General features: G+C 43.5%; 1 protein-coding gene across 1 annotated transcript; it reads right to left on the reverse strand.

Annotated features, from left to right (window-relative positions):
• Positions 1-303: 303 nt before the first annotated feature.
• Positions 304-23,702, reverse strand: sphkap (SPHK1 interactor, AKAP domain containing; the record flags this gene model as incomplete). The annotated part of the gene is made up of 12 exons (XM_079733889.1): positions 304-459; positions 728-918; positions 1,464-1,513; positions 2,018-2,104; positions 3,115-3,270; positions 4,875-8,247; positions 9,680-9,977; positions 10,620-10,760; positions 11,287-11,346; positions 20,332-20,442; positions 22,050-22,152; positions 23,668-23,702. The coding sequence occupies 12 exons, from the start codon at positions 23,700-23,702 to the stop codon at positions 304-306; spliced, it is 4,761 nt and encodes a 1,586-aa protein (XP_079590015.1).
• Between the last annotated feature and the right edge of the window lie 1,354 nt (positions 23,703-25,056).

Consider the following 25,056-nt stretch of genomic DNA (forward strand, 5'->3'; position numbering starts at 1 on the left):
ATGAAAACATGCTTATCTTTAAAGGGAAACTTGTCTAAGAGGCGTCGACGCAACATCCACAGACAGGATTAAGGTTAGAGGGCGGTAATGGGACTTTAATTCTTCTGGATACCCCGAACAGGAAACGGGTTGTGCTTGTACTCTGAAGCGGGAGACTCGCACGGCTCCGCTGGCCTGCCGATAAGATGGAGGAAGCGGCAAGGGACACGGTGGGCGTGGTTAGAGTGATAATCAAATGTAGTCCAGTCTGTGTGTGTCGTCACGAGGGGGACTCAGGAAGGTCAGCCAGGGGTCCGGGGTCCACTAAAGGGTCTCCAGCAGCCAATCAAACAGGCTGGACAGAGAGGATCTGCCCTCCTCTCTCTCCTTCTCGTGGAGCTCACAGAACTGCAGTACGACGGCGAACAGGTCTGCCACGCGCCACGCCTTCTGGGACAACAGGAGCACCACTTTCTGGAACTGAACGCATCGAAAATCCCCTTACAGAAGCTATATGATATGATTGTCATTGTGAAGTTATACGTTCTAGGTCAAACTGTACATCATGCATGAATAGCAAATAGTGTGAAATGGTAATTGATAATTGATAGTAGTAAGCTATTTGTAGCTGAGGTTCAACAAGGAAGTGTAAGAGCGAGTGAGAGAGATTCTCTAAAGTTCATTGAATAAAATTAATAAAAAACTATGAAAAGCCAAACCCTTCAAAAGTCTGTCTCTATGTGCCTACCTTTGAGACTCTCTTTTCCTTAGACTTGCTGAAGTAGAGGGCCGACAGGCCGAGCTCGGAGGCTGCTATCCACTGGAGAGTCACTCTGAGCTCCCAGTCCACACACTCCTGCTCCAGGTCACAGTTTAGCACCAGGAGGCCCCTGGGGCGTATTGGCACACTCTCCATTGATCTCACCAGGCCGGCCTCCTCTGCAAGATGGACGACGATAACGAGACCCGTAAGCAAACCTCAACGCCCACCTCTTCACTTTGAAGTAACCTTTATTCACACGCACACCCATTCACACACGCATACTCTATATCTATTGTATGTATCTATTATTGGCTTCTCCTTCAAAGAGCTTAACTGAATAAATTACCTTTTTTTTTATTATATTATGCATTCTTTTATGTGGGGTCAAATCACTGAAGGTCATTTCCCTTCCTGTAAACCATTTCTTCACACATTTATGCAAAAGCCACAAAACAAAAATACTAATAATGATTGCATATGGAGCCACAGCATGATGGGTAATTTGAGGTCAAGCTGCTTCCTCTACCGTTAGGAGCGGGCCTTAAGAAATATTGTTTAGTAGTCTTACAGTCACAATTCAAAATCCAACACATTAAAAAAAATGGTATAATAACGCTGCATTTCCCAGTTTATTAACAAGGATAGATGGTTTAAAATACATAATTGAGAATTGAACAAAGTGGGATGAATTAAAGATATTGTGGTTATTCACTCCACCTACCCAGGTCACTCCCTTGGCTTTCTGCAAGGTGGCCTCTCCCTGTTTCTGCACTGTTGGGAAATAAACAACATAACACTGAAAAAAAACATCACCTGAAAGAGCATTCCTGAATAAACTACAAATAGTGTTGGCAAAGTTACTTTCAAAGAACCATTGCAGTTTACTTTCTAAGTGCCAGTCAAACGATTTTAAAATGTTTGTGTGCCTGCGTTCATGAGAAGAAATATTTTACACACACAAACACGCAAACCTTCATGTTTATGTGTGTTCCCGAAAGTGGTTATGCATACAGGTGTGTCGGTGCGTGTATGTGTGTGTGTGTGTTTGTGTGAGAGAATGACAGGATGACAAAAGACTGCACTGGCTCTGTCACGCCTTCTTTATATAATAACAATAGCCTGTCTGTCAGCAGTCACTCAACCGTAGACCACCGGGTTAAGACACGAGGGCAGTACCATGCTGAGCCAAAGAAGGGGCGAGATGTATTGTGGTGCTGTCATGCGGTGGACACTGTGAGTGGCCCCTGTCCCGAGCCCGCCGTGCTGACGCATTACCTGATGGTGACGGCGCTCTGAGACGCCACATCAGAGAAGGCCTCCAGGTCGGCCATGCCCACACTGGACGCGCTGCTGGTCCCGTTGCTGTGGGGCAGTACCAGAAACACATGGAGGGCATCGCTTTACAGAGCTCCACATCTCCACACATTCAACGATACCACCGACTTGTGAAGGGTAAGTATAACTGGGTGAGGGGGGGAGGGGTCCGTGTTGTTTATTAGCCGGTGATTAGCATATAAATAGCAGCAGCGGAGCTGAGTGAAGGGCGGCGGATGGCTGGTGGCCACAACTCCGACCGGAAATGAGGATGAGGAGATTTGGCGAGAGAGGGCGGCGAGGGGGGGGGGGGGGCGGGGGTTAGAGGGTTGAGGTGGGCCGGGGGCCTGGGGCGGGCCGTGTCCCCATATCCCTGTAGTGCTCTGCCTGCGTAATGACTCAAGAGGACGCACGCAAGTAAACAGACGGGATGCGCCCGTCACAGGTACCAGCGGGTGCCCTGGTGGCACAGACGGCACCTCCAGCCGGTCACTAGCCCACAAGCATCTTTCTGCTAATCGCTGCCAAGCTACGATGTAGAGCCCTGCTGCCCTTCGACAACGACTGCCAATGCTTACAATAGCGCTCTTAATAAGCACGGCTTCGGAAATAATAATAATAATGATTAAAAAAAGAAATCTGCAGAAGGCTCTGCAAAAGCAATACTTGGACTAGATTTCACGATACTTGCTGATCGTGTGTGGGCTGTCGTCTGAATGTCAGAGTGGGTGGACGAAACAAAAGAAGATAAAAAACAAGAATGGGACATTAACTAAGCAAGGGATGGTGAGACAGAATGTTGTGAGCCACTGGTTCTGGATGTGGAGTGATCCAAGACTAGCCCTGCGGTTGTCATCCTCAGGCCTACTGCGTCTGTGCCGGTGTAATGGAGGGGGGCTGGGATGGACGGGTCTCTGATCACGCAGCATCTGCATGTCAGCTGGCCTCGGGGCAGCAGGTGTGTGAGCGGCTATGGGGGGGCGGGTGAGGGGTGGTGTTAGCGTTAGCGTTAGCGTCAGCAGCGGTATGGTTTGGGACTAGGAGCAGCGGTTACTGACCCCTCACTCAGTTGGATAAAACTACTGGTCTCATCCGGGGGGTCCTCTTCAGGAGTGACCTGGGACCAGCTCCCCATGCTCTCCTCACTGCTAGCGCTCATTGAACGCTTGTCCCTCTTGACCAGAGCAGCCACCGGCCCAGCTGGCCTCTCGCTGCTGGGGAGAGCAGAGGTGGAGGAGGTGGGGGGTGACCGCCGTGGACTGGGTGATTCAATCCATCCCTGCGCCTAGTCTAGTCATTTCAAATGCTGTTCCTCTTAGGTTTCTTTTGATATTTATTGAGGTTTTTTTTCAGGCTTTGATGTTTTTCGCTAAACCCGAGCACTCTCTATTATCTACATGCGAAATCTATGCAAACTGCAGGGGGTTCATACATTATGAATGGCAGTATTCAGTTTGATATAATCACATTTATAGTACTTCCTTTGACTATGAATAGCAACAATTTATTATGTTAATAATGTTGCTCTTTCAAGGAAATTGTTATTCTAAAATAAAGGCACCTTGGCTGAGCAAATAATGCACTGCACTCAAAAATACTTTTCCACTCAGAGGGGTTGTTGTATTGTCACTGTCGCTTTATGTCCTAGGGAAACTGATTAGGTTAAGTCATAATCAGATGGAAGGCTGCCATCTTGAAGAATCCCAGAGGGAAATCAGGTTATATTGACTTAACAGGTCGACATTCCATTTCACACCAGGGATGCACTCCACTTGTTCCCTGATTGAGTGAAGGGTACTTTGCCTTGTTATTCTGCCATAGCGGGATCTCCACACTCTTCGCTTTGGCAAAGCCTAGAAATGCAACAACTGAATATTTCTCATCCTTACATGTCTTTTTTGGGCTCAGCGTCATACCTTTCCCAAAATAGTTCTAGCTCACCTACTCAACTTCTCAGCTGTACTTTTTCTCAACACCTTCACAGCCTAACTCCTTAATATTTGTACTTATAATCTCCAATATCTCCTATATGGTACCCCGGGGTTTTTTTCAAAATGATTGGGGTAGGCATCAGTACTGCAACCAAAAAGCTGCTAAAACGTTGCTGTTGTTTAAGTTGCACCCCCACTAACCCTCATTTAGAATCATCTGTCTGCTATTTCTGAAGCTGCTCTATTAAAGAGCATCATCATTTAAATTACATGATTTATCCGAAAGGATTAACACATTTTCATAAACATGGAATCGTTTTCGTTCATCGCATCTGCTCGCAAATTCTAGAGTAGATAATCCCGTGGCAGCTTCATTCAAATATTTTAAAGAAAACATTTGTTGGTTTTCAGTGTTTATGTAAAATGTGCAGCATGAACTAATTTAGATTAGATCTTCCACCATAGTTAGTAAACAATGAAGCCACTAAAAGCCTTCTGCTTGCAGTAGATCACCCTTCAAATGCACCTAACAATCAGGTCAATGGTCTGACCGAAACACGCGCATCTAAAACATAAAAGCTTTGAGAGTAATGTGCCATTATGTGCTTCTGCTTAGCGAATCAAAAACTGAAAATTCATTATAAATAACGACAGCTATAATCCATGGCAATGGACAATTGTAGATGTAGATGTCTATTTGTAGATGCTACAGAGGAGAACTTAAAATAGCTACTGTATTGTTATTCTTGCACTCTTTCTTTATCACACCAATTGAAAGCCAACTCAGTGCTTTGCCAACCTGAATATCTCCCTTACGGTATAACGTTCTCCTTGGCCGTACTAGTATTTTATGATGAGGCTATGATGTGTGAAGGTGCAAAGCCTACCTGCTGTTCCCAGCTGATATTCTTTCTGAGTGCTTTGGGGCTAACACTTCTGGTGTGACGTCCTGGCGGCATACTTTTACCCTCATAGGGTCTTGGCTGGTCCCAGCGTCTTTCTGGTCTCCCTCGATGTGAATGAGTGGTACATCTCTATTGCAACGCAAGCGAAGAGCAGTGGCGTCACCAGTCGCAGCCTGCTCCTGGCTTCCTTTGCTTCGACTACATCCTGGCCGGGACTGTTTGAAACCCTTTCTGCGTTCCCCTACAGGCATGCGGGGCTGTGTTTGCTGCCACCCTAAGGGGCTCCCAGCACCCTCCGGTTGTCCCCCAAGAAAGGACTTCCCGGTCTCCACAATGTCAGCTGCAAGACGGTTGGCAAACTGCTGCACCTGGGGCTGGGAGTCGACTGCGGCTGCGCCCAGCTCAATGCTGTCCTCTGGATCAGCAATTATTTTGTTCTTCCGCATCAGAGACTCAATGGAACTGGACCAAGTCTCATGAATCAGCATGTCGGTTATCTGGTCAGTTCTGCCTCTTTGATAAAGGCATGAGTCCGACTTACAGAGGCCAGATGCCGACACTGAATTGCTTGGGTAGATGTTAAGGGTGTCTCCGTGTGAATTGCGGGCGAATCCATCAAAAGAGTTCGCTTTGATGGGTGAGCCGACAGTCAGTCTGGAGTCCGAGGAACGCCGGTCGGGGACAGAGGACTGTCGGATGCAGAACGATGTCCTGGGAGAAGGTGGGAGCAAGCTGTTGCTCCACTCTTTAGTCTTGGTAAAACTGTAGTCTTTGTTTTCCTTATCCATGTCTTTGAGCATGAACCTGTAGAACTCCTCTGTGATGCTCTCTGTGCTGGACTGTTTGGACAAGCAGGAGGCCCGGACATTAAGGTGGCCATTCTTCTTGGTGGCAGCCTGCTGAACAGCTGCGGCCAAGATGCTGCTGGCATTCTTCCCTGCATAGTAGTCCAGCAACAGGTCAAACCCCCTGCCTTCAGTCTCCATTTGGTTAACCATGAACCTGGAGAACTCATCTGTGATACTCTCACAGCTGGACTGTTTGGAAATGGAGCTACCTCTGCTTAGGTTCTGTCCCAAACGACTCCCAGGACCCAGGGTATTTTGTCTGCCCAAAGGGTCGCCATCTTCCTCAGGAATGCTTTCATAACTTGATGCTTTACCTCGGCTCCACCTTTCACACTGCAGTCTACTGCGTGGCTGACCTGCTTTGGAGGTGTCGACCACGTTGAGCTCAGGGCAATTCATGATCCTGGCTGTCACCTCAGAAGCAAACAGGGCAAAAGGGTCCTGGGGTTCATCTGGGTTGACCGTCTCGTCAACCACTCTGTTCACCAGGCACTCCATGAGCTCCGGCTGCTCTTCGGTCTTCCTTTTAATCTCACTTAGACGTGGTGCTCGGTGCTTCTTAGAGGTAGTGCTGCCATTTTGGCCCTCTTTCCTCCTTAATACTGTGCGGCAAGCAGGCAGTAAGATGGCTTCATGCCCCTCTTCAGGTGCGCCTTTAAGTCCACAGAACCAGGGCTGCTTCCCTGTGGAATTTTCGAGGCAGATTGCAGCAAGCTCAGTGGCCATAGACACCACTGTTGTTGCAAGGTCATCTGCAAAGCAACTCACAGGTGTTCTGGTCTCAGAGTCCATTCGAAAAGATAGCAGAGAACTGCAGGAGTTGAGGGAAGACTGTGGCGTCAGGGAGCCCTGTCGACTGTCACCACTTGTCCCTAATCGACCCCTCCTTTCAGCGCAGGCCACGGAGATCTCGCTCAGAGGTTCTCTGATGGCCCGTTTGCCCGGCTGCATCTGTTGATGATCAGCACAGTCCTTGGCCAATGGGGAGGTTGTTTTAGTCTGACACTGCAGCTGTTGTTTCTGCAGCAGTATCACCTGCTGTTGTTGCTCTCTGCTAAGTACAGCGGGGGACGATTTCCGAGCTTTGGTTTCCCTCTCCTCCAACAAATATTCCCCATCCTTTTGCATTAGAGCCATGGAGATTGTATCTGTGCAATGAAGCATGGCCTGACTGTAGCCAACCAAGCGTCTCATCTGACCTGCTGGATCTCTAATCTCTTTAGAGCTAGATGTCTCTCTGGTGTATACGTCACACTCTTGCATGTCAAACGGGGCTTGACTACATCTGGAAATGTCACTGATTTTCTTATGTGTCAAGCAAAGGATGTCAAAGAGCAAATTGTTGACACTCTCCTGTAGAAAGACTTGCAGGTTAGGCGCATCTTTCCCAGGACCCTCCAGTTCTTTCTTCTTTTTTGCTTTCTCAAAAGCATGCTTGAAGAGACTGTCAACCACCTCACTCAAAAAATCATCAACTTCTGTATCATCGACGTAAGATTTCTTTGGGCAGGTGATGCCATCGACTATTTTGTTATGTGTGACCTCCAGCAGGTGTGCAACACTCTTGTAGCCTTCTGGCTGGGCCAGCACCTCTGCTGCTTCCCTGTGTAGAACCTCAGCAATGTTTGCACGGAATGCCTCAATACTGGTCCCCTCTGTGACACTGCAGTGGAGTGTAAAGGCAGCTGACGCCTCCGCAGCAGACATCAGCCCCCTAGAGGTCGTGTAGACCTCATTAGAGTCTGCATCTGAGTCACCACCCTCCCCTGACTCCTCGGTTAGGTCCACGCCAGCTACAGCACCAGCGAGCTTAGCCATAGCTGAAGAAAAGGAGAAGTCGGCTCCATCCTCTGACTCCTGCTGCTCTTCACCTGTGTCCTCCTCTGAGCTGGACTCCATTGTAATCTGTTCTGTCAATTGTGGGTTGGCGATGGTACCGATGACGCTAGCGGCGCAGGCCAAAGCCACCTCCACAGGTTTAGAGGGGTGCCCTCCGTTGTGTTGGACCTTATGAGGCTGGCTCCCTTGTTCTGACAGGGGTTGGGGTTCAACAGAGTCATCCTCTTCTCCAGACTGTACCGTCTGGATGCCCGGCCATTCTGCAGCACCCTCAGAGCTGTCGGGGCTTTGAACTATGACAATCTTGGGAAGCTCGAAAGAGCAGGTCCGTTGCTGGGAACCTTCTCTTTTGGATGCAGAACATGTCGAGTTTGATGGAATGGGGCAAAGTGAGAGGCTCACAGCCGCCCCAGGTATGAATGAGGTCTCATCCTGGGACAGTCGGATGAAGGCGTCCTGCAGCACCGACTCGGCCAGGTTTGTGGCATAGTGTCCAGCAGACTCCTTTGTGTTGTGGATTGTTTTGTGGGGCCCCTTTTTGGCGGGGATAACGACAGTCCCTTCGTCCTCACTGTCCTGACGGAGAGAGCCCTGTCCCCTCTGAGATGAAGGGCGGACACAGTGCCTCTGTGCAACCTCTACTAGTCCTTCCCCCCCGCTCCCTGGCTCTGTGGAGGGATAATGAGAGACAGAGGTAGGGGGAGAAAGAGAGACAGACCAATAAGAACCAATGTCTGTACCAGTTACCGAGCAGCTCCATCAAGGTATTTTTTCCCCTGCAAAAATAGAACATTGGCCTGTTATCTGTACAGGACGTGGAAAATCTGATTTACTTCTGTATGCTGTTCATTTTCACCATAATATTATTCTGAATAGATTTCCAACTCAATATTTGTGTTTACTTATTGTCTGTTTAAAGCTTATTTTAAATGTACTTTATAATATTACAATGGCAGTTGTATGGGTAAGTAATATACACATATTTTAAATACAAGCAAATAACATAGCTTAATTCAGTGTCCATTGATTTAAATTTAAACATCCATTGGCACACATGGAGGGTGTAGAATACAAGAAGGCTATCTAAACTATACGACATTTGCCCGGGTCCCTGGAAAGGCCAACTTGACCCTGATTCCTGTTGCTACTCCATCCCCCAGCGAGAGTAAAGAGCATTCTCATCTGTGATGATCTAATTATGAATATCCAACTGACTCAAAGTAGAGGGCAACCTTTGCTGTGTTGCAGCTCATTTTATATGTAAGATGAATTATAGATTAAGGTAGGTTCACCAGCTCTGTGGTAAAGAGCTCAGGGCAATATCCAATTAAAAGAACTGAGCATTGTCCTTGTTCTTTATGTCTTTGCTTTGCTACACAATTTCAACCCCCACAAACGTTGAAGGAAGACAACAATGAAAGAAGCCATATGTACAGCAGGTTCATAGATGAGGAATGACCAGAACAAGTTAAAAGAAGACGCACATGAATATTGTTTCTTCTATAAACACTGCCTTTAGAAGTGCTCATGCTGCAATTGTATATCAATAGAGTTATACTATCTAGTATAAGGCATTCGGAGCATCATTATAGCGATAATTCAAGCGCAATTATAAGATCCGATCTGCAGTCTAGCTTGGCAAATTTGTGCTTGACCAAAATAATTAACGTCACCCTTCAAAAATATATATGATCACGTTAGTCATGCCAAGTATTTTTTGTGTGTTACAATTCATGACTCAGAGAGAATAATAATAATAGCCTTGTTTATAAGTAGTCTTGCAAATCACATTCAATTACAGTCATGGCACATGGTTCCAGATGAAATGTTCACCCTGTTTATGTACACAAAGCACCCAGACGCCATGCAACTGTTTATGTTAGTATATGGTTTCTGATGCTCTTTGTAAAACATCTTTGTAATCGCTCACTACTCTTCTGCGCATAGAATTGCTCGTTACAATTCATAAATGTCAACATGATGTTGATTGAAGTCTAAGGGAACTTTGCCCATGACTAATGACCTCAATGTCAGTACAGAAGAGTCACGCAGAAAATCAATGTGACTGTAGGAAACCTGTAAAAGGGTATGAACCATTACCATTTCTGTAATTGTCGTCTTCACTGTCTTCTTCCAGGTGCTCAGAGGCGGTGAGGAAGTCCTCTTCGATGGAAGAGATGGAGCGGTTGGTGTCGTCTTCGATGCGTGCCCCGGCCGCGGCATGGCCCTGCTGCTGCTGCTGCTGCAGGTGGCGATCCTTCCCCCACTGGAGGCCAATCAGGAACCTGTTGATCTCCAGGATGATGTTTCCAGGCTGGCTGGTGAGTCTCCGTCCTGAACACTGCAGAAGACACACATCTGGCCCCCGCTGCTGCTGCTGCTGCTGCCGCAGGCCCTGCTGAGAACATGGGACGTAATGCTGAGCATTAAGTCATGAATTGACGAGATGCTTTCATCCAAAGCAACGTACAGTGGATCTATTTGAGATGTAAGCAGATACTGGTAGACTGTAGACATTGGGCTTTGTACCCAATGCCAAAAGTACTTTTTGGCTTTGTGTCAAACACCCTTCCCCTTTAGGAATGAATATAATAAACACAAAAAACGACGGACACGCAAGCATGAGAGACGACAAAATATGAGAGATATTAATTTAACAGAGGCAGGCGTCTTTATTATGTTTTGACTTTATCTCTTGTGTAACCCGTTACAGATGTGTTTTCTTCTTCAAACATAGTGGTACTACACCTTCCGTGTTTGGTTCAGCTTCACTTTGTTGCTGGAATATTGGCTTCAGGCGCCGCATTTCAAAATAACCTTCTCATCTGAGGAATTGTAATGTTTTATTTAGGCGAGGAAGGGCGAATTCTAACCTAAAATATATTTTCCTAAAAAATGTCTGTGGATTCACTCTGCCGAGGCCCTACCTATTGATCATAACACACTGGTTCTAGAAGAAAGGGACTACTGTGTCAACCTGGACAGAATAACCTGAGCCTTCCACAAACACAGTGATTCAATACATCCCGGCGAAAATCACCTGCATGGAGGATTGCGAGCGAGTGTGAATGATGTCTGGTGCTTGTAAACCCCCCAGGAGCAGGATCTCATTCTCCTTAGGCTGGTGGACGTTCAGAGATTCCACCATCTTTGGCAGATCTGGAGACACGGAGGCTAGCCTCTGATTGCGACACACAATAGAAGATGCTTTTTACCCAAAACCACTTCTGTCTTTCCGGATAAACACAAGCATGCAATCAATGTTGAAGAAAGTGTCTTAAGAAACACAAGCGAAAAATCAAGCCGACAATTCCTTTTCTTTTTATAATGGTCGAGTGGCTTTGAGTCTGTGATATTGAAACACCACAATGGAAGTGATTACAGAAGTAGTGCTGCAACAAATACACATTTCACTTCATACTTTATGTCATGGCAGTGTATGCAGAATTTCTTGTGTCATGTTAATCATATCATGGCTGTGCATCAAGCACCACCTCCACAAGCAACTGTCTAAATCTGCCATTACCTAAACAAATGATGCCTCTAATTCCAGCTAATTGTCCAGAATCCATGGCAACTGGGCTAATGTTTGCAGCATTGGAGAAAAACTGCAAGCAGCTAAATCGGGCATGCTGGTGGGAGAGACAATGGGGATATACAATTAGGGTGTAAGGTGGAACCTGTGTGTTAAAGGGGCAGACGCTCACCTTTATTCCTTTGTGATCAGTAAAATCCATTTTCTCATGGTCTAAATTCACAAAACAGATCTGATGGGAAAAAGAGAGTGAGACAAGAGTTAACAGGCATGAACACCCAACACAATTGAGTTGGAAGGATAGCACCAGTTTAACATTTAGTATTAATAACCTTTTTCAGATTTTTAAGAGATTCTTTCACATACACCAGAAAAATTGGTTATTTCTTGGCTGACATACCTCCGTGCTGTTAAAGACTTTGTACCACCTCAAGTATTGTTTTCTAGTTCACCATTTCTCACAATTTCTTCCCTCCCACGGTCTACTGATCCGTCTTTCACGGTCCACCCCGTCTTTTCCTTGTTATCAATGCTGCATGTAAGCAGTCTCCCTTGCTCTTAGGCTTTTCTCCTATCCGCCCCTCACTGGCTCATTACCTGTTCGCTTGTGGTTAAATGGAGTGTGATGGCATGTCATGTGTTGGAACGAAATGTCTGAATCCATTAGACTTTGACCCGAAATGCAACATCTGAGGCAGTTCCTTGAATATAGTTGGAATAGTTAAGATTGTGACCCTTATGAACACCTCAACAATTCACAGACAGGAGATGGGAAAAAATTAAATAATTACAATAATAATTGACCTTTATACGTGGAATTCAAGACAAACGCGCATTAGCATGCGTACCCGTCACACTCATGTCAATATGATCTCCGTATGATGTTTTTTTTTTTTGTTTTTTTTTTGCCATGCTGTGTCTGTCATTATTAATCACACCTGGCCCTGTTAGTGCTCAGCCGGTCCTGTGCGGTTGCCTCGCTTAACTCTTCACTCTCTGGCACTAACCTTGTTACTGACTTGTCTTTCTGCAGAGCTGAAACTTCTCCCTATTTCTTTTTCCTTTTCCCCGGCCATTGGATTTTTTTAGAAGACCAGCGCCAAAAAAATGTTCAATAATAATACCCATCGACTATTCAGAATCATTTGAGTTGAACTACTTATGACAGGTGAATCGACAGTTCTTGTTAATAAAACACATTGATCACCATAAATTCACATCTTCACTTAAATTAGGAATATATTCTTTAGCTCTTCCTCAAAGTTGTATCATCCCTAATGATTAATCCTTAATGCCTATACCTGGATAGAATAGCTCCTTTGGATTGATAAGAACATCTTTTATGTTTAGGTATCCAGTCATTATGAGATTATCACAGTGACACATCACGTTGGATCAGCACAGCGATGAAGCTTACAATTAAAAAAAATTGAGTACAATTGTCAGAGTTTGAAAATAGCTTTTTAGGGATAATCTGTAACATTCGTTTGATCCAAATACATTTGGCTTACCTGATAGTTTGCTTTGCCAAATGCCTGCTTTTAGTAACTGATAGGTATGAGAGAGCATTCGTGGGTTGTCTTATTTCCTAAACCAGGGATGTTTTGTTGGCCCAATAACCCCATTTCCGGTCCAAAAAACATTTAGCATATAGTCATATGAATAATGAATGATAACTGTCAAACAATGCGCACTCATTCTGGGAATGTTTTCAGGTAGTTACCATAATAGGTTAAAGACTTGATGTTGGCACTTTGTTTGAGTGCAAACACCACAGTATTTGTGTTCACAGTTGACGCAGTTTTTCTAATAAATTATCTATTATGCATGAAACTAAACTTATTATTGCAATATTGCAGTATTTACTAATCAACTCAGTTGGGGTCTGCTGTACTTGATCAACCTAGAACAACATATTCTAAATGCTACCAGAAATAACTATATTCTTAAGTCGTTTTTATTTTGCCACCCTTTTCATGAGCTGCCAGCCATTGAATTGAAAAGGAAATATGTATGGCAGGCTGACATAGAGTGGGCTCATTTCATTCCGTATTTTCCGCTGCACACACTTGAGCAGTTTGCCCATTCTCAGAGAGCACCCTAGTCCCCTGACAGTAGCAGGGAGATGGGCGTGTTCCAGGATCTGTCAGCTCATCAATTGCTCAATCAAAGGAGAAAAAACAAACAGCTGCGCTCGATTTTTCGCTAGCCTACCAAGTAGATCTGCTGTTGACCGTCATCACCTGCACTGACCAATGAGAGGAGCTGGATTGTGATGTCAAACCTGGAGATATCACAAATAGCAGCCCCTGAGGCACCCGGAGCCGCTGAGGCAGATAGACAAGAGGAAGTTGACCGTAAACAACATATGAAGAACATGTTTTTCTATTCAGGATATGTAAGGCAACTCACCGTGTCCTTTTTAAAATGGAAAAATGGACTGCATTTGAGAATTTGACGTTATGGTAACCAACTTGAAGAGAGGTTGTAAATATGGTGGTAAAACATTTTGTGACGTTTTTTTCAAGCATAGTGCTTTTATCTCTGAAACAAGTTATGAGGCCTATGAGTGTGAATCCATTGCATTCCTAGTGAAACTCTCCCACTTATGAAACATTTTGATAAATATAACATTTGACAGTGATTGCAAATTACACATATATGTATATTTGTACCTCATATCTCTTTCAATAGCAAGCCAGAGGTTATTGATTTTACTCATTCAATTGAAGTTATATTTTAGTTCTGATAAGTACAAAAGTAAACCTACATCACACCAAAGCGTTATCAGACATTTACCCCCAGTTTCACGCGATCACAGAGATAGTCCATCACATGGAACTGGCTTTTAGTCTGTTATCAGCCGATGCCGCAATTCCTCCTCTTTCCCTTCTCCTATACCTATGCCCTCCTCCCACACAAAGCTGGGATTGCTCCTTTTATTGAAGCTTCTTTTTATTTTACCGTTGTTACATATTTTAGGTACAGCCAGGGTATTCAACTAGTAACGATTTGCAACTGCCAGTTTCTGGTCAAAGTCTATCATAAAAAAATGGTTTATCGTGCAATCGCTTGTTTTGGTCTGTTCCTTTAGATTGGTTTCATTACGTATATTCAGGGCTTTGTTGGTTGTCTGGGTCTCTGTATCCCACAATCGTACGTTTCTCCTCTACCGGTTATGTAAAAATATCATTGACTCGAGAAAAAGATTGGATTTGAATAGCCCCACTTTCTATTACAATCACATAACAGATAGGATCACAACCCAACTGGAAAATTACTTTAGAGTTGAAAACATGTTTGACAAAATGTATGTAGTACACTGGAAGAAAAGTATGCAAAACCTTAACCATTTGGTCTAAAGAAAGTATTTTAATCACACCCCAGTAATGGGATCAGATCACTGAGCAGAACATGTGTGTTATGATTCCAAGTCTGGTCCTACCAGTCACCGCATAACCTGTCCCATCCTCCTGCTAATGAATAAATGTAGAAGATTGCCTCAGTCAGCAATGTACTGAATAAGGTAGTATAAGGCATGCTGCATATGAAATCATACTCATGACATTGTCGCGACTGTGAGACCAGCTTGATGCTGAATCATTGTCACAGAAATATGTATCCTCATGATAATATTCAATTGTACACAATTGTACATGCATTGTTGCTAATCAATTAAAAAGGCATTTATATATATCCCCCTCGCACTAGCTCCCTTTCTTTCTCAGATTGGAAGGTGTTCAGTTGGTTGGCATTCACGTTACCAGTGTAGCCACAAAGTCTTTTACTGAGGCAATGAGATAACACGTTTATCAAATTCAATGTGATTTCAGACAAATGTTATTCATGAGCAAGTATGGGGATAGGCATTTTGCCCAAGGATGTCTGCAGACAGAGACTGCAAACTTTGGGGCAAAACTCGCCTGGATTAAGCCACGTCATGTCCTCGACCTTCCTATACTCATATCATGTAAAAAATGATGATCAATCTTTATAAATGGAGCAAGTGTTCCTGTTAAAAGTTTTTGGCTTTGAATAGCAGTTGCCTATTGCAGCGTTTCTCCAAGGTTTCATCCTGCTGTAAGTCAGTTTTTCCTGTTTAAAGAGATGGCATATTTATCTCTGCTCTCTCTCAATGGGGCCGTCTCCCTGGGCTGGGAGGGGACAGGTCGGGACACCAGTACACAGCCCATGTGTGAAGTGTTTGAATCAAATGATGGATGGGTTTCTTCTCCTCTGAGGAGTTCAAAACAGGAAGAGGGATCACCAGGGGAAACGGACAATGTTCAGACAAGATATGCGCCACCGTTATTTAAATGGTGTGAGTGACCCTTGTTCTTCTAGAAAAATATTTTCTTTAAAAGCATTCTATATTTAAACCTTTACTTAAGTTAATATATTTTTCTCACATTGCTAACAATTGTGCCCCTTTGTTTCCTTTAGGCTTTACTGTGTAAAATTGGATCAAAAAAAAAGATTTGCTTCACATACCTCAACATAATCATAAAACTTGCTGACACCTTCATTTGAATAATTTAGCAGCGGGAACATTCTAATCAAATGCAATATGTAAATAAGTTGCATCGTCATCAACTTATTAAGTGTTATGGAGACGACAGCTTGCCTGGCGAAGGAAACTGGAAGGAGCCATCTCTCCTGTTTCAAATTGCCTCGCTTCTGTCCCAGGGTCTCATGGGAATGATCAAATGTAATGTGACTATCGCAGCAACATAACACTTTGCTGTGACTTCATGCATTAAAACATGAGTGAGTGATCACAGGTGACAACACGATGGAGCCGGAATTGGTTGACGAAGCAGAAAATCCTCTGCTTAATTTGTGGCTCACACTTAAAATAGAACAAAGATAAATTCTTTCAGTTGATTCATTGTCATGGCGACACGAAAGTTGTCTCAATCAAGACTGAATGAGAAGATCTTACACGTTTAAGATAATGTAATGACTATATATATTCCTTCCACAATATCTGCATGACTGAGGTCAGGACAGACCAAATCAAAAACTTCATAAAATGGGTTACTGTGGATAAACCTTGAGCAACCAAACTGGGTAAAACTGGAGTCTTTGTTGTTTTTGTTCTTCCGTAAATGTTCTTAAATTAGAGTGCAACGTATGTCATCATATTTTCCACTGCATAACATCAATTGATTCTTAATTTCCAGCATAGAAAATTGAAGCCATTAGCGTCTTCTGTGATATCAGGGGGTGAAGATCATATTCCAAATTAGCTTTTGCCATATTGCCCACTAGAAAATAATCTTGTTGTTCCTATGATTCTCTGCTTGTAAACAATGTATATTGTACCTAAGTGTGAAGTGCTTTGTACTACTATTTAGTCATTTAGGGTATGTTTTATTCAAAGTTACATACAGTGAATATAGATCATTATGGTGCAGGTTAGCGGTATTGGGGGAATCATAGGCATCCAATCAAGAACACTTCTGTGGGTAAGATGAACATCCTATCCAGTCATCATGCCCGATGGGCAGGTCTTGATTAATCAATCACATACAGCGATAACGAGTGATCTCCCTTAATTCCCTCTTTCTCCTCAATACATTGTATTCTCTTTCATCGTCTTCTGCTTTTATATTACTTTTTTCCCATCCCCCTCCTTACGCTCTCATATTTTAGGCGTGTGCCTCTATCCATCTCCTGCTCCTCCTTCTCCTCCCTCCACCCACCCCAGGCCTCCTCGTTGGCCCACTGGCTCACATCTCCTCACAGCCAACACGGGCGCTAGAATTTTCGCTCGGTTCCTCGCCAGCCCCTGCCCACCCCCTCCCTTTGATTGATTGGCCATGGAAGACAGGAAAGGCAGCGAAGAGACTGGAGAGGCAGAGGGGTGATTTGTCACTTTAGAGTGTGAGAGGTTGCAGGAGAATTGGCCACATCTGTTCCGCGGCTAACGCTAATGCTGTGATTCATGGAGTATAGACAGAGCAGTTGGAGGGGGGAGAGAAGAATGGCCATTGTCTTGTTTGATCACAAAACGGCCATGCACGATAAATCACTCTGTTTGCACGCAAATGTCACCGGAGGTTAAAATTGTGTTAGTTTTTAAGACATGTATGAAAATGCAGTGTGCTTCACCCCATTTTTGACAGTTGGTCTGAATTCTGAAAAACAATGGAATGAATTGTTTTGTGATTTTGTTAACAAGGCCATAGTTAAGTGCTGGGCTGTTGCTCTGCCTGGTTAAATAAAATGGTAATTTGTTACGATGTGTAATATCACACTGAACTCAGATTACCCAGATGGTGTTTTTGTGTGTTACAGAAATAAAACAAAATTTAGTGTGACCACATTTACATGTGTGAGGTTTCAATATCAGACATGCATACTCATGAAAAAAAAAACAAATTTAAAAGGTGACATTTTAAATAAATTGAACTGAAATACTTTGGTGTACTCTGAGAGGTAAAAAATCAAAGGTTTTGACACTAGTGTTGTTTTCAGAGGTTCGTAGGAAATATTACATACATTGATTTAGTTTCTATATGTATAGAGCCGGTGAGTCTTAAACTAATATGGTCATTTTCATCGTGGTGATACTAAACTCACTGAAGTAATGGATACTAGCTGCCTAAACTGAAGCTGGAAAACGTTCTACTATAAACAGGTTGAGGTAGATTTAATATTACACTTCAACTTGGATTTGGCAGGGTACTATAATGTTACTTTTCCCTTTAACTTAAGTAACTAGTTACGTCAAGTTAAACTGAATATTACGCTAGCAGCGAACAAGGCTTGACTCAAAACCAATATGGTTGTAGCATCCCGCCCAAAGATCGTGGCGGAAAGGAAGACAAACAGTTATCTTGATTCTGATTGGCCAAATGACACCCAGACCGCAACTGCTGGTATGAGAAGAGTCACAGCAAAGATGCTTCATAGCAACAACTTTCTGAACCTTCTCTGGTCTCACTCCAGTCTATCGGAAATCCCGCTCGCCATTTGCTGGCGGGCTGTATACCTCAGATCCGCCCCCAGAAAAAAAAAGGTTCAGATTTACACGATTTATGGGGAAGAGATAATTTGAACGGCAACATTTTGCAGGTAGGAATCTATATGGGGCATAATTGGTGGAGGGAGATATATGTAAATGTAACATGTGTATAGATGTTTCCTTAGAGGACAATTTTCTAAATGGTTTTAATCTGAAAAAGAAACTAAACACAATCTGCAATTTTCATAATCATTGCGTATAACAGCAAATGTGACCGTAAGGCTGTACTGTGTACTGTGCTTCGTATCAGGGTACTAAAACAATCAGAAAGAAGATAGGAGTGCATTAGGGAGCTAATTTAACTAAGAGGTGTATGCTGCTGGAAAAAAACAGACTTTAAGCAATTAATGTAGAAATAATTAGAATATATTTATATGAACTGGGGGGGGGGGGGGGGCTGAAATTATCTAGATTGTATTGGAATAGTGTGATTTCTAAAGATAACAGCCCTTTTTGTTCGATAAGAATCCGTAGGAAGCCATATCAGGCATTAGACTGTAACCATGCTGAGAAAGTGGTACTATGAGAATCAAATTAGCCCAGAGTCAGTAAGATGCCTCTCAGAGCGTTAGACTTTCATTAAGGCCCCTGGTTTCAAGTTACAAAATTATCATTCATAGGCATCACATGAGAACAACCTAATGAGAAATAGCACAAAAGAGCAACTTATTTGGTAATTGTTTTGTTTTTCACCAAAGGTGTGGAAATTGATTTTTCCACCAGAGGAGATTAAATTCAGGGGGTCTAATCATTACAACAATGCTCTATGTGACCTGTGGGACAGCACTTTCTGTTTGAAAAAAAAATAAAACAACATCCGATGACGATTTTAAGTCTCCGTAGGGAGCGAGGGAATTACTGGAACATCTTGGTCACAGTGTCTGCAGACAGGGTCCCTCGTGTTACAATTGATTTATCAATTATTCATTTGGTAACTTGTTTTCTTCATTGTAATGAATAATGTTCCTACAAAATATCCTCACAATTAGCCAAGGATTTTCATTCACTTTGCCGTAAATATTATTCTAAAACGTTTTTTGTTTAGTAATGGTTTTCAGATTACTGCCAGATAACGGCTTTATTTAACAAGCAGGTCTTTTCTTTGCAAAGAAATGCAGTGCGTTAGAACAAGTTGTTGACACAAGGCCACAAGCCCTACAAATTCCTCCTGTAAGGTCCCTTCATCAGTCAAACATACACAACAACTAAAATGTGATATATGTGTCAATATTTCAATATTTCTGTCTCAATTATACTTTGTTTTGTATGGATGCAATGCGATGTGTATGTGATCATAGCATAGTGGTTCATATCAACAAGGCATTGTACATTGTAATTAGTACGATACATTTAACTGCTCACTTTCCACAAACTGCAGTGCATCATCGAATAGATCATAGAGGTACATTGTGACTCTCCACCACAGCACAAGCCATTGCAATGCCTTTATAAAATTCCTGTAGTTAAGGTTTGAAAGTTGTACAAAGACAGTTAAGAAAGGAGCAGAATAGAGCAAGATGTAGAAAAAAAGCAACCCATAAAAATGGTCCCCATATTTTTCAGCAATTGAGAAGGGTTGCAATCACGCACCTATGATTGACAGGTAAATGGATTCCCTGAATGAAGAGAGGTAAGAGATGCCATGATGGGTCAGAAATAAGCTGGGACTGGTCTAAATTCTGAATGTTCTCGTGCAGAGGCTAGGGCGCAGTCAAGCTGAACAGTGTTTCAAACAACCTTTCACTCATTAATTGTGGACGGTTGGCTATGGCATGTCTTACAAATTACACTGAAATGATAGTTCTTTAATCCTACCTACAGTAATTACGAGTCAAGATTTACATATATTTAGATATACTTAAATGTTTATATGCAGTAAACCACGTGCTCTCTCTCTCTCTCTCCCCTTTCCTCAAATACTGCAAAGGTGCCCATTAGCAGCACATGGAATCAAACCACTGTCTGTTGTGTTGCAGTCCCTTAGAGCCTTGAATGCCATGATGTTTGTGTTGGAAAGCTTGCAGGTTAAAAAAGTGTCCATGTCCAACTCCCAGTCAATGCTGTTTATCATTTAAACCTTCCTCCTCCGTGAATTACCATCTATATCAGCGTAACCACGGGGCAAATGCACGCTGGCCAGACCAAAATGCTTTCCAGGCTTTCGCTGTCATTGGCAAGTCTACTCACTGTAGAACAGCTGCCGTCTGCGTCTCCATCCAGAAGGCCCAGTCTGCACAGAGCTTTCTCATTCTGCAGCCAGTAGTCCGCCGAGTCCAGCACACTGTTACTGCACAGCACCTGCAACGCACAGATAAGCACTGCTCAAGTACAACGCCACTGAAACCACTCCAAACACACTGAGGGCATAGTTCCATCACACACACACACACACGCACGCACACGCACGCACGCACGCACGCACGCACACACACACACACATACACACACACACACACACACATAGACACAGACTGTATGTTTATACACAAATGCCATTCTTGTCACCCATTCTTCACCTTTACCTGCCAGTGGCTCTCCCTCTCTCTCCCCTGCTGTTGTTGATATCCACTGACCTTTCTTCCACACCTTGCAAGGGGGGCAAGTGTCACGGCGGGCAATCAATATGGGGACAGCTCTGGCCAAGTTATTTATGCAATTTGATTGATTTTCCCACGAGAGCATTTTATGAGGTCTTCACTGCGGTTGGGAAGTGAGGGTGGTATAGAGGGTCAAAGACTGGTCTTCTTTGAGGTCCAATCTAAACATGACTACTCCGCCATGAGCCTTTCCTATCTTTCATTAAGAAAAGGTACCTCATCCAAAAAAATTAAATAGATGGAATAGCATTAAAAGCAATCCTAACATGTTCGAAGGATTATTTACTAATCCCAACACAATGGCCATGCGAGAACCTGTTTTCTATTTATGGGGATAATTCATGCCCACCTCTGTGCACCAAGCCTGGGCCATGGGCCATCTGTGCTGGCACCGGGCCCAGGCTCCTTGGCTTGGCTGAGGTGACGTAGGTTATGTGATGGCCTGGCTAAGGTCAGTTGAACCAAGAGACTCTTTCTAAGAAAGACATCACCCTGTGTTCCTCCACACTCTGAATGATGATGAGAGTTGGTCAATTAGTGCTATGAGTGGTGCATGCTAATTAAAAACATACGCACAAGCAGCTTGCTCCCACACGCGCTCACACACACAAATTGAACATACACACAAACAAACTCTACACACACACACACACACACACACACAGACACACACACACACACATACACACACACTCTACATGTTCACTAACGCTCTCGCTCTCGCACACACCAGCTGTGTACACAAAAGCCACAGCCATAAACACTCACGCACATTTGATGGGGAAATTCAATTTTACTTTCCCTTTAGTGCACTGATCTGTGCTCTCTTCCTCAGCTGTCTCTGTCACCCAGGGAAACGATAAATCAACGGCTCTGACCTGCAGCCCCAGCTCTTCTTCTTATTATTATACAACCTAGGGGTTATAACTGTCACCCCAGAGCAGGGCATTCAACCTCTTCACACACACACACATACACACATACTGAAAAGAGAGGCCGGCAGACAGAGAGACACAAGATGGACAGATAAATTAAAAAACGGAGAGAGGTCAACGGGGGGAGGTGAAAGATGAACAAGCAGAATGATGGATTCAAACAATAAACCTGCATGTAGATGTGAGAGCAAACATACACACACACACAATCCCACACATACAGAGAGAACACAGGCAAAACGTAACAGACACTATCAATGGCATACACACACACACACACACACACACACACACACACACACACACACACACACACACACACACACACACACACACAGTGTTCCAAATATTGCGAGTGGGGTGCCTTGTTTACCTTCTTGCAGGCAGTCACCGAGGAGGCGAGGGTGCTGTCGCTGGTGAGTGCCTCTGTCTCCGTGATATCGGAGCCCTCCAACATGGCCGACTGCTGGAAGTTACTGGAGAAAACACACATGAAAAGCTGTGTTTGTTTTTCTTGTTTCTGTTTTATATCTTGGCTTATGTCATCACCAGAATCCTTCAGAAATTAATACCTAGCGAATTGGCTGATTACTTGGTGACAGCCTCAGATGAGTAGTTGTTGGCTATTTTGTGGGATTCTTTGTAATCGTAAAGGTCATTTAGCCCCAGTTGTAGATGGCAAAATTTAGACTAAATAGGCTAAATTGTCCAAAAAAATATTTGTAGTAAACGACACAGATTTGCAATAACAAGAGATGACAAAAGGACGTCTGCATGTTTTCATTGCTTAATTTGGATACATTATATGTGGGAGCTTTTTTTAGATACTCCACACATTATAGAGCAATTAATTAAATCATTCTGCTGTTAAACGCCTCGAGGGGACACAATAACAGCATATATGTATGCCATAATTAGCATGTGTGATGTAAATAAGTGAAAAATAGTCAAACTGATGCGCTGTTGGTAGTCTGTTGTAAGGCTGTGCGGGCTGTAAAACACATCAAGGCTATAAATGAGAGAATTTATGTTTCAACCTAATTGCTTCAAATAATTCAATTGTAGATGACCTCAACAATATCCTCAGTTCGACCCCTTATAGCCTACGGTCGACCGTAACAGAACCTTGAACGCGCGTTCTTCTTGTTTTCATAAATTAATAAATAAACACTAGATTCAACGTTTTCATCTGCGAGGTTGTGCTGCAGTGGGTCGGAGGCCTAACCATATGGCACGAAATGTCCATTTAGAAAATACAGTATCTAAACACCATAACAGCAACGAGTTTCACTCGGCTTTAACCACGATTTAACGAATCTGTTTCATCAGAGACGATTACATTGCGCATTTTTGGGTTTTTGGTTTCCGATTTCTAGTCTCGCGTGCACGACCTTTAAATGTAAAAACTGCGATGATTGACAGTTAAGTGCGCTCGAGACCCTTTGGCGCCTTAGGTACCAACTGCGCAAAACTGATGTCAAGACCCAATTAGACACGAAATGGTTTTACCACAAAAAATACATGCTAAATAGTCCGTCACCCTATTCATTATAAACTGCTGCGTTTTGGCGTTCATTACAAAAGCGTGTGAACCTAACATTTTCCCATGAGGGACTCGAGCGTCATTGAATGTTATAACAAATATGTGCTTTAAAGCCTAATCTTCCATCTCTGAAAGAAAAGTTGTCTATGTGCCACCAAACAAGACTGTAGGACAATTTCGTGAAGGTTTAAAAGCTTTAATCAAATTCTAATGTATCCACTGTCTCACATTTCTGCCTGCACGACCTGTCTGGCACCGCAAAAGGATACATTTCTAAAGGAATTCTTTGCAATCTATTAGCTCATCCATAAGCATTTTTGAAAAAGTATAGGTGTTCACTTTGTTTGTGGATGAACCGTGATGCTGTCACTCAGTGTCCACTCATTGGCATCGGCGATACGGCTTCCGTGTTATTGTATATTTAGTTGCATGTCAAGCGTTCTCTTACCTAGGGGTTTTGAGGTGGCACTTGGCGCCTGCCATTCTGTCAAATAACCAAACTGCCCGCCTTAATGCTGCTATCTATTATTTCCTTTCCGTGAAACAAGTAGAGCGCGTCGACGCGTAAAGGTCCCGGGTACTCTCCCTGGTCCAGATGCACATGCCCGGACTGACGGACTGAAGAAATTCCAACGGAGCCGCTGCTCCACGTCACTCGGTGAGTACTATGAGCAGCAGCAGCAGCATCCATACAGACGCACGGAGCGAGTATCGGGTGCCTATTGGCGAAAGCCTACGAGGCGAACGTGCAGATACCACACGCGGCGCGACGTGAACTGGAACAGGCTGGACAAGCGCGCTCACGCATCCTTTTTCTTTCTCACTTGTTTTGACATCTGCACGTTTGGCATTTTGCAACCGTTCTCCGCCGCCCCAAAAAACACACACACACACACACACACACACACACACACACACACACACACACGTAGGCACAAACATACACGCGCGCACACGCAGACACACACAGTGTGTCTCTGTGTGCGCGTTGGTAGGTATATACTGATGGAGTATTGAAACATGAATTTACGTAGGCATGTTGGTAATGTTACCAACAGTGTAATATTCACTTAATAAATCATTAGCAATATCTCACAATCCAAAATTTGCTGCACCAAAAACTGCACCAAATATTGTAATTTGTTGAATCTCTTATTTTTGAGAGCTTACTGTAAACCAGTTCCCATAACTTAGTTCCTCTCTTTAAAATTGAAAGAGAGGAAAATTATTTAATATGCAATTGCGATGAGGATACACTTAGGCTGAACTCAAATAAACCACTCACATACAGAAATCAAATGTTGTCAGATGAGCTCATCCAAAATTAAACATGAATAAGACCTACAGGCTAAACAGCAACTTTGTATGCAGTCCATTTGACCTCAGCTAGCCACAGATTATGTTACTAAAACTGGGTGATAAAGAAATTCTAGTAATTACTGTATACTATTTCCATGTAGTTTACATGATAATGATCAGTGTCAGTCTATTACTGTACTAATCATCAAGTCTATATTGCGCAATACATATTCGTGATGAGCACTGTCAATCATCAGGTGACAGGGGCCACTGCCATTCAGCAAGTGATTCTCTGAATCTGAGTTAGCCGTTGAGGCAACCCTGCATTTCAATCAGTTGGGCCGCTTTTTGAGTGAGCAGGAATATTTTGTGTGTGTGTGTGTGTGTGTGTGTGTGTGTGTGTGTGTGTGTGTGTGTGTGTGTGTGTGTGTGTGTGTGTGTGTATGTGTGTGTGTGTGTGTGTGTATGTGGGTTTGTGTGTGTGTAAGCAATGTCTTCTTTTAATTATAACAACATATATCCAAAGTAATTATTGGAG

The sequence above is a fragment of the Pollachius pollachius genome, assembly GCF_949987615.1.
Source record: "Pollachius pollachius genome assembly, chromosome: 3".
In the NCBI taxonomy this organism is placed as follows: domain Eukaryota; kingdom Metazoa; phylum Chordata; class Actinopteri; order Gadiformes; family Gadidae; genus Pollachius; species Pollachius pollachius.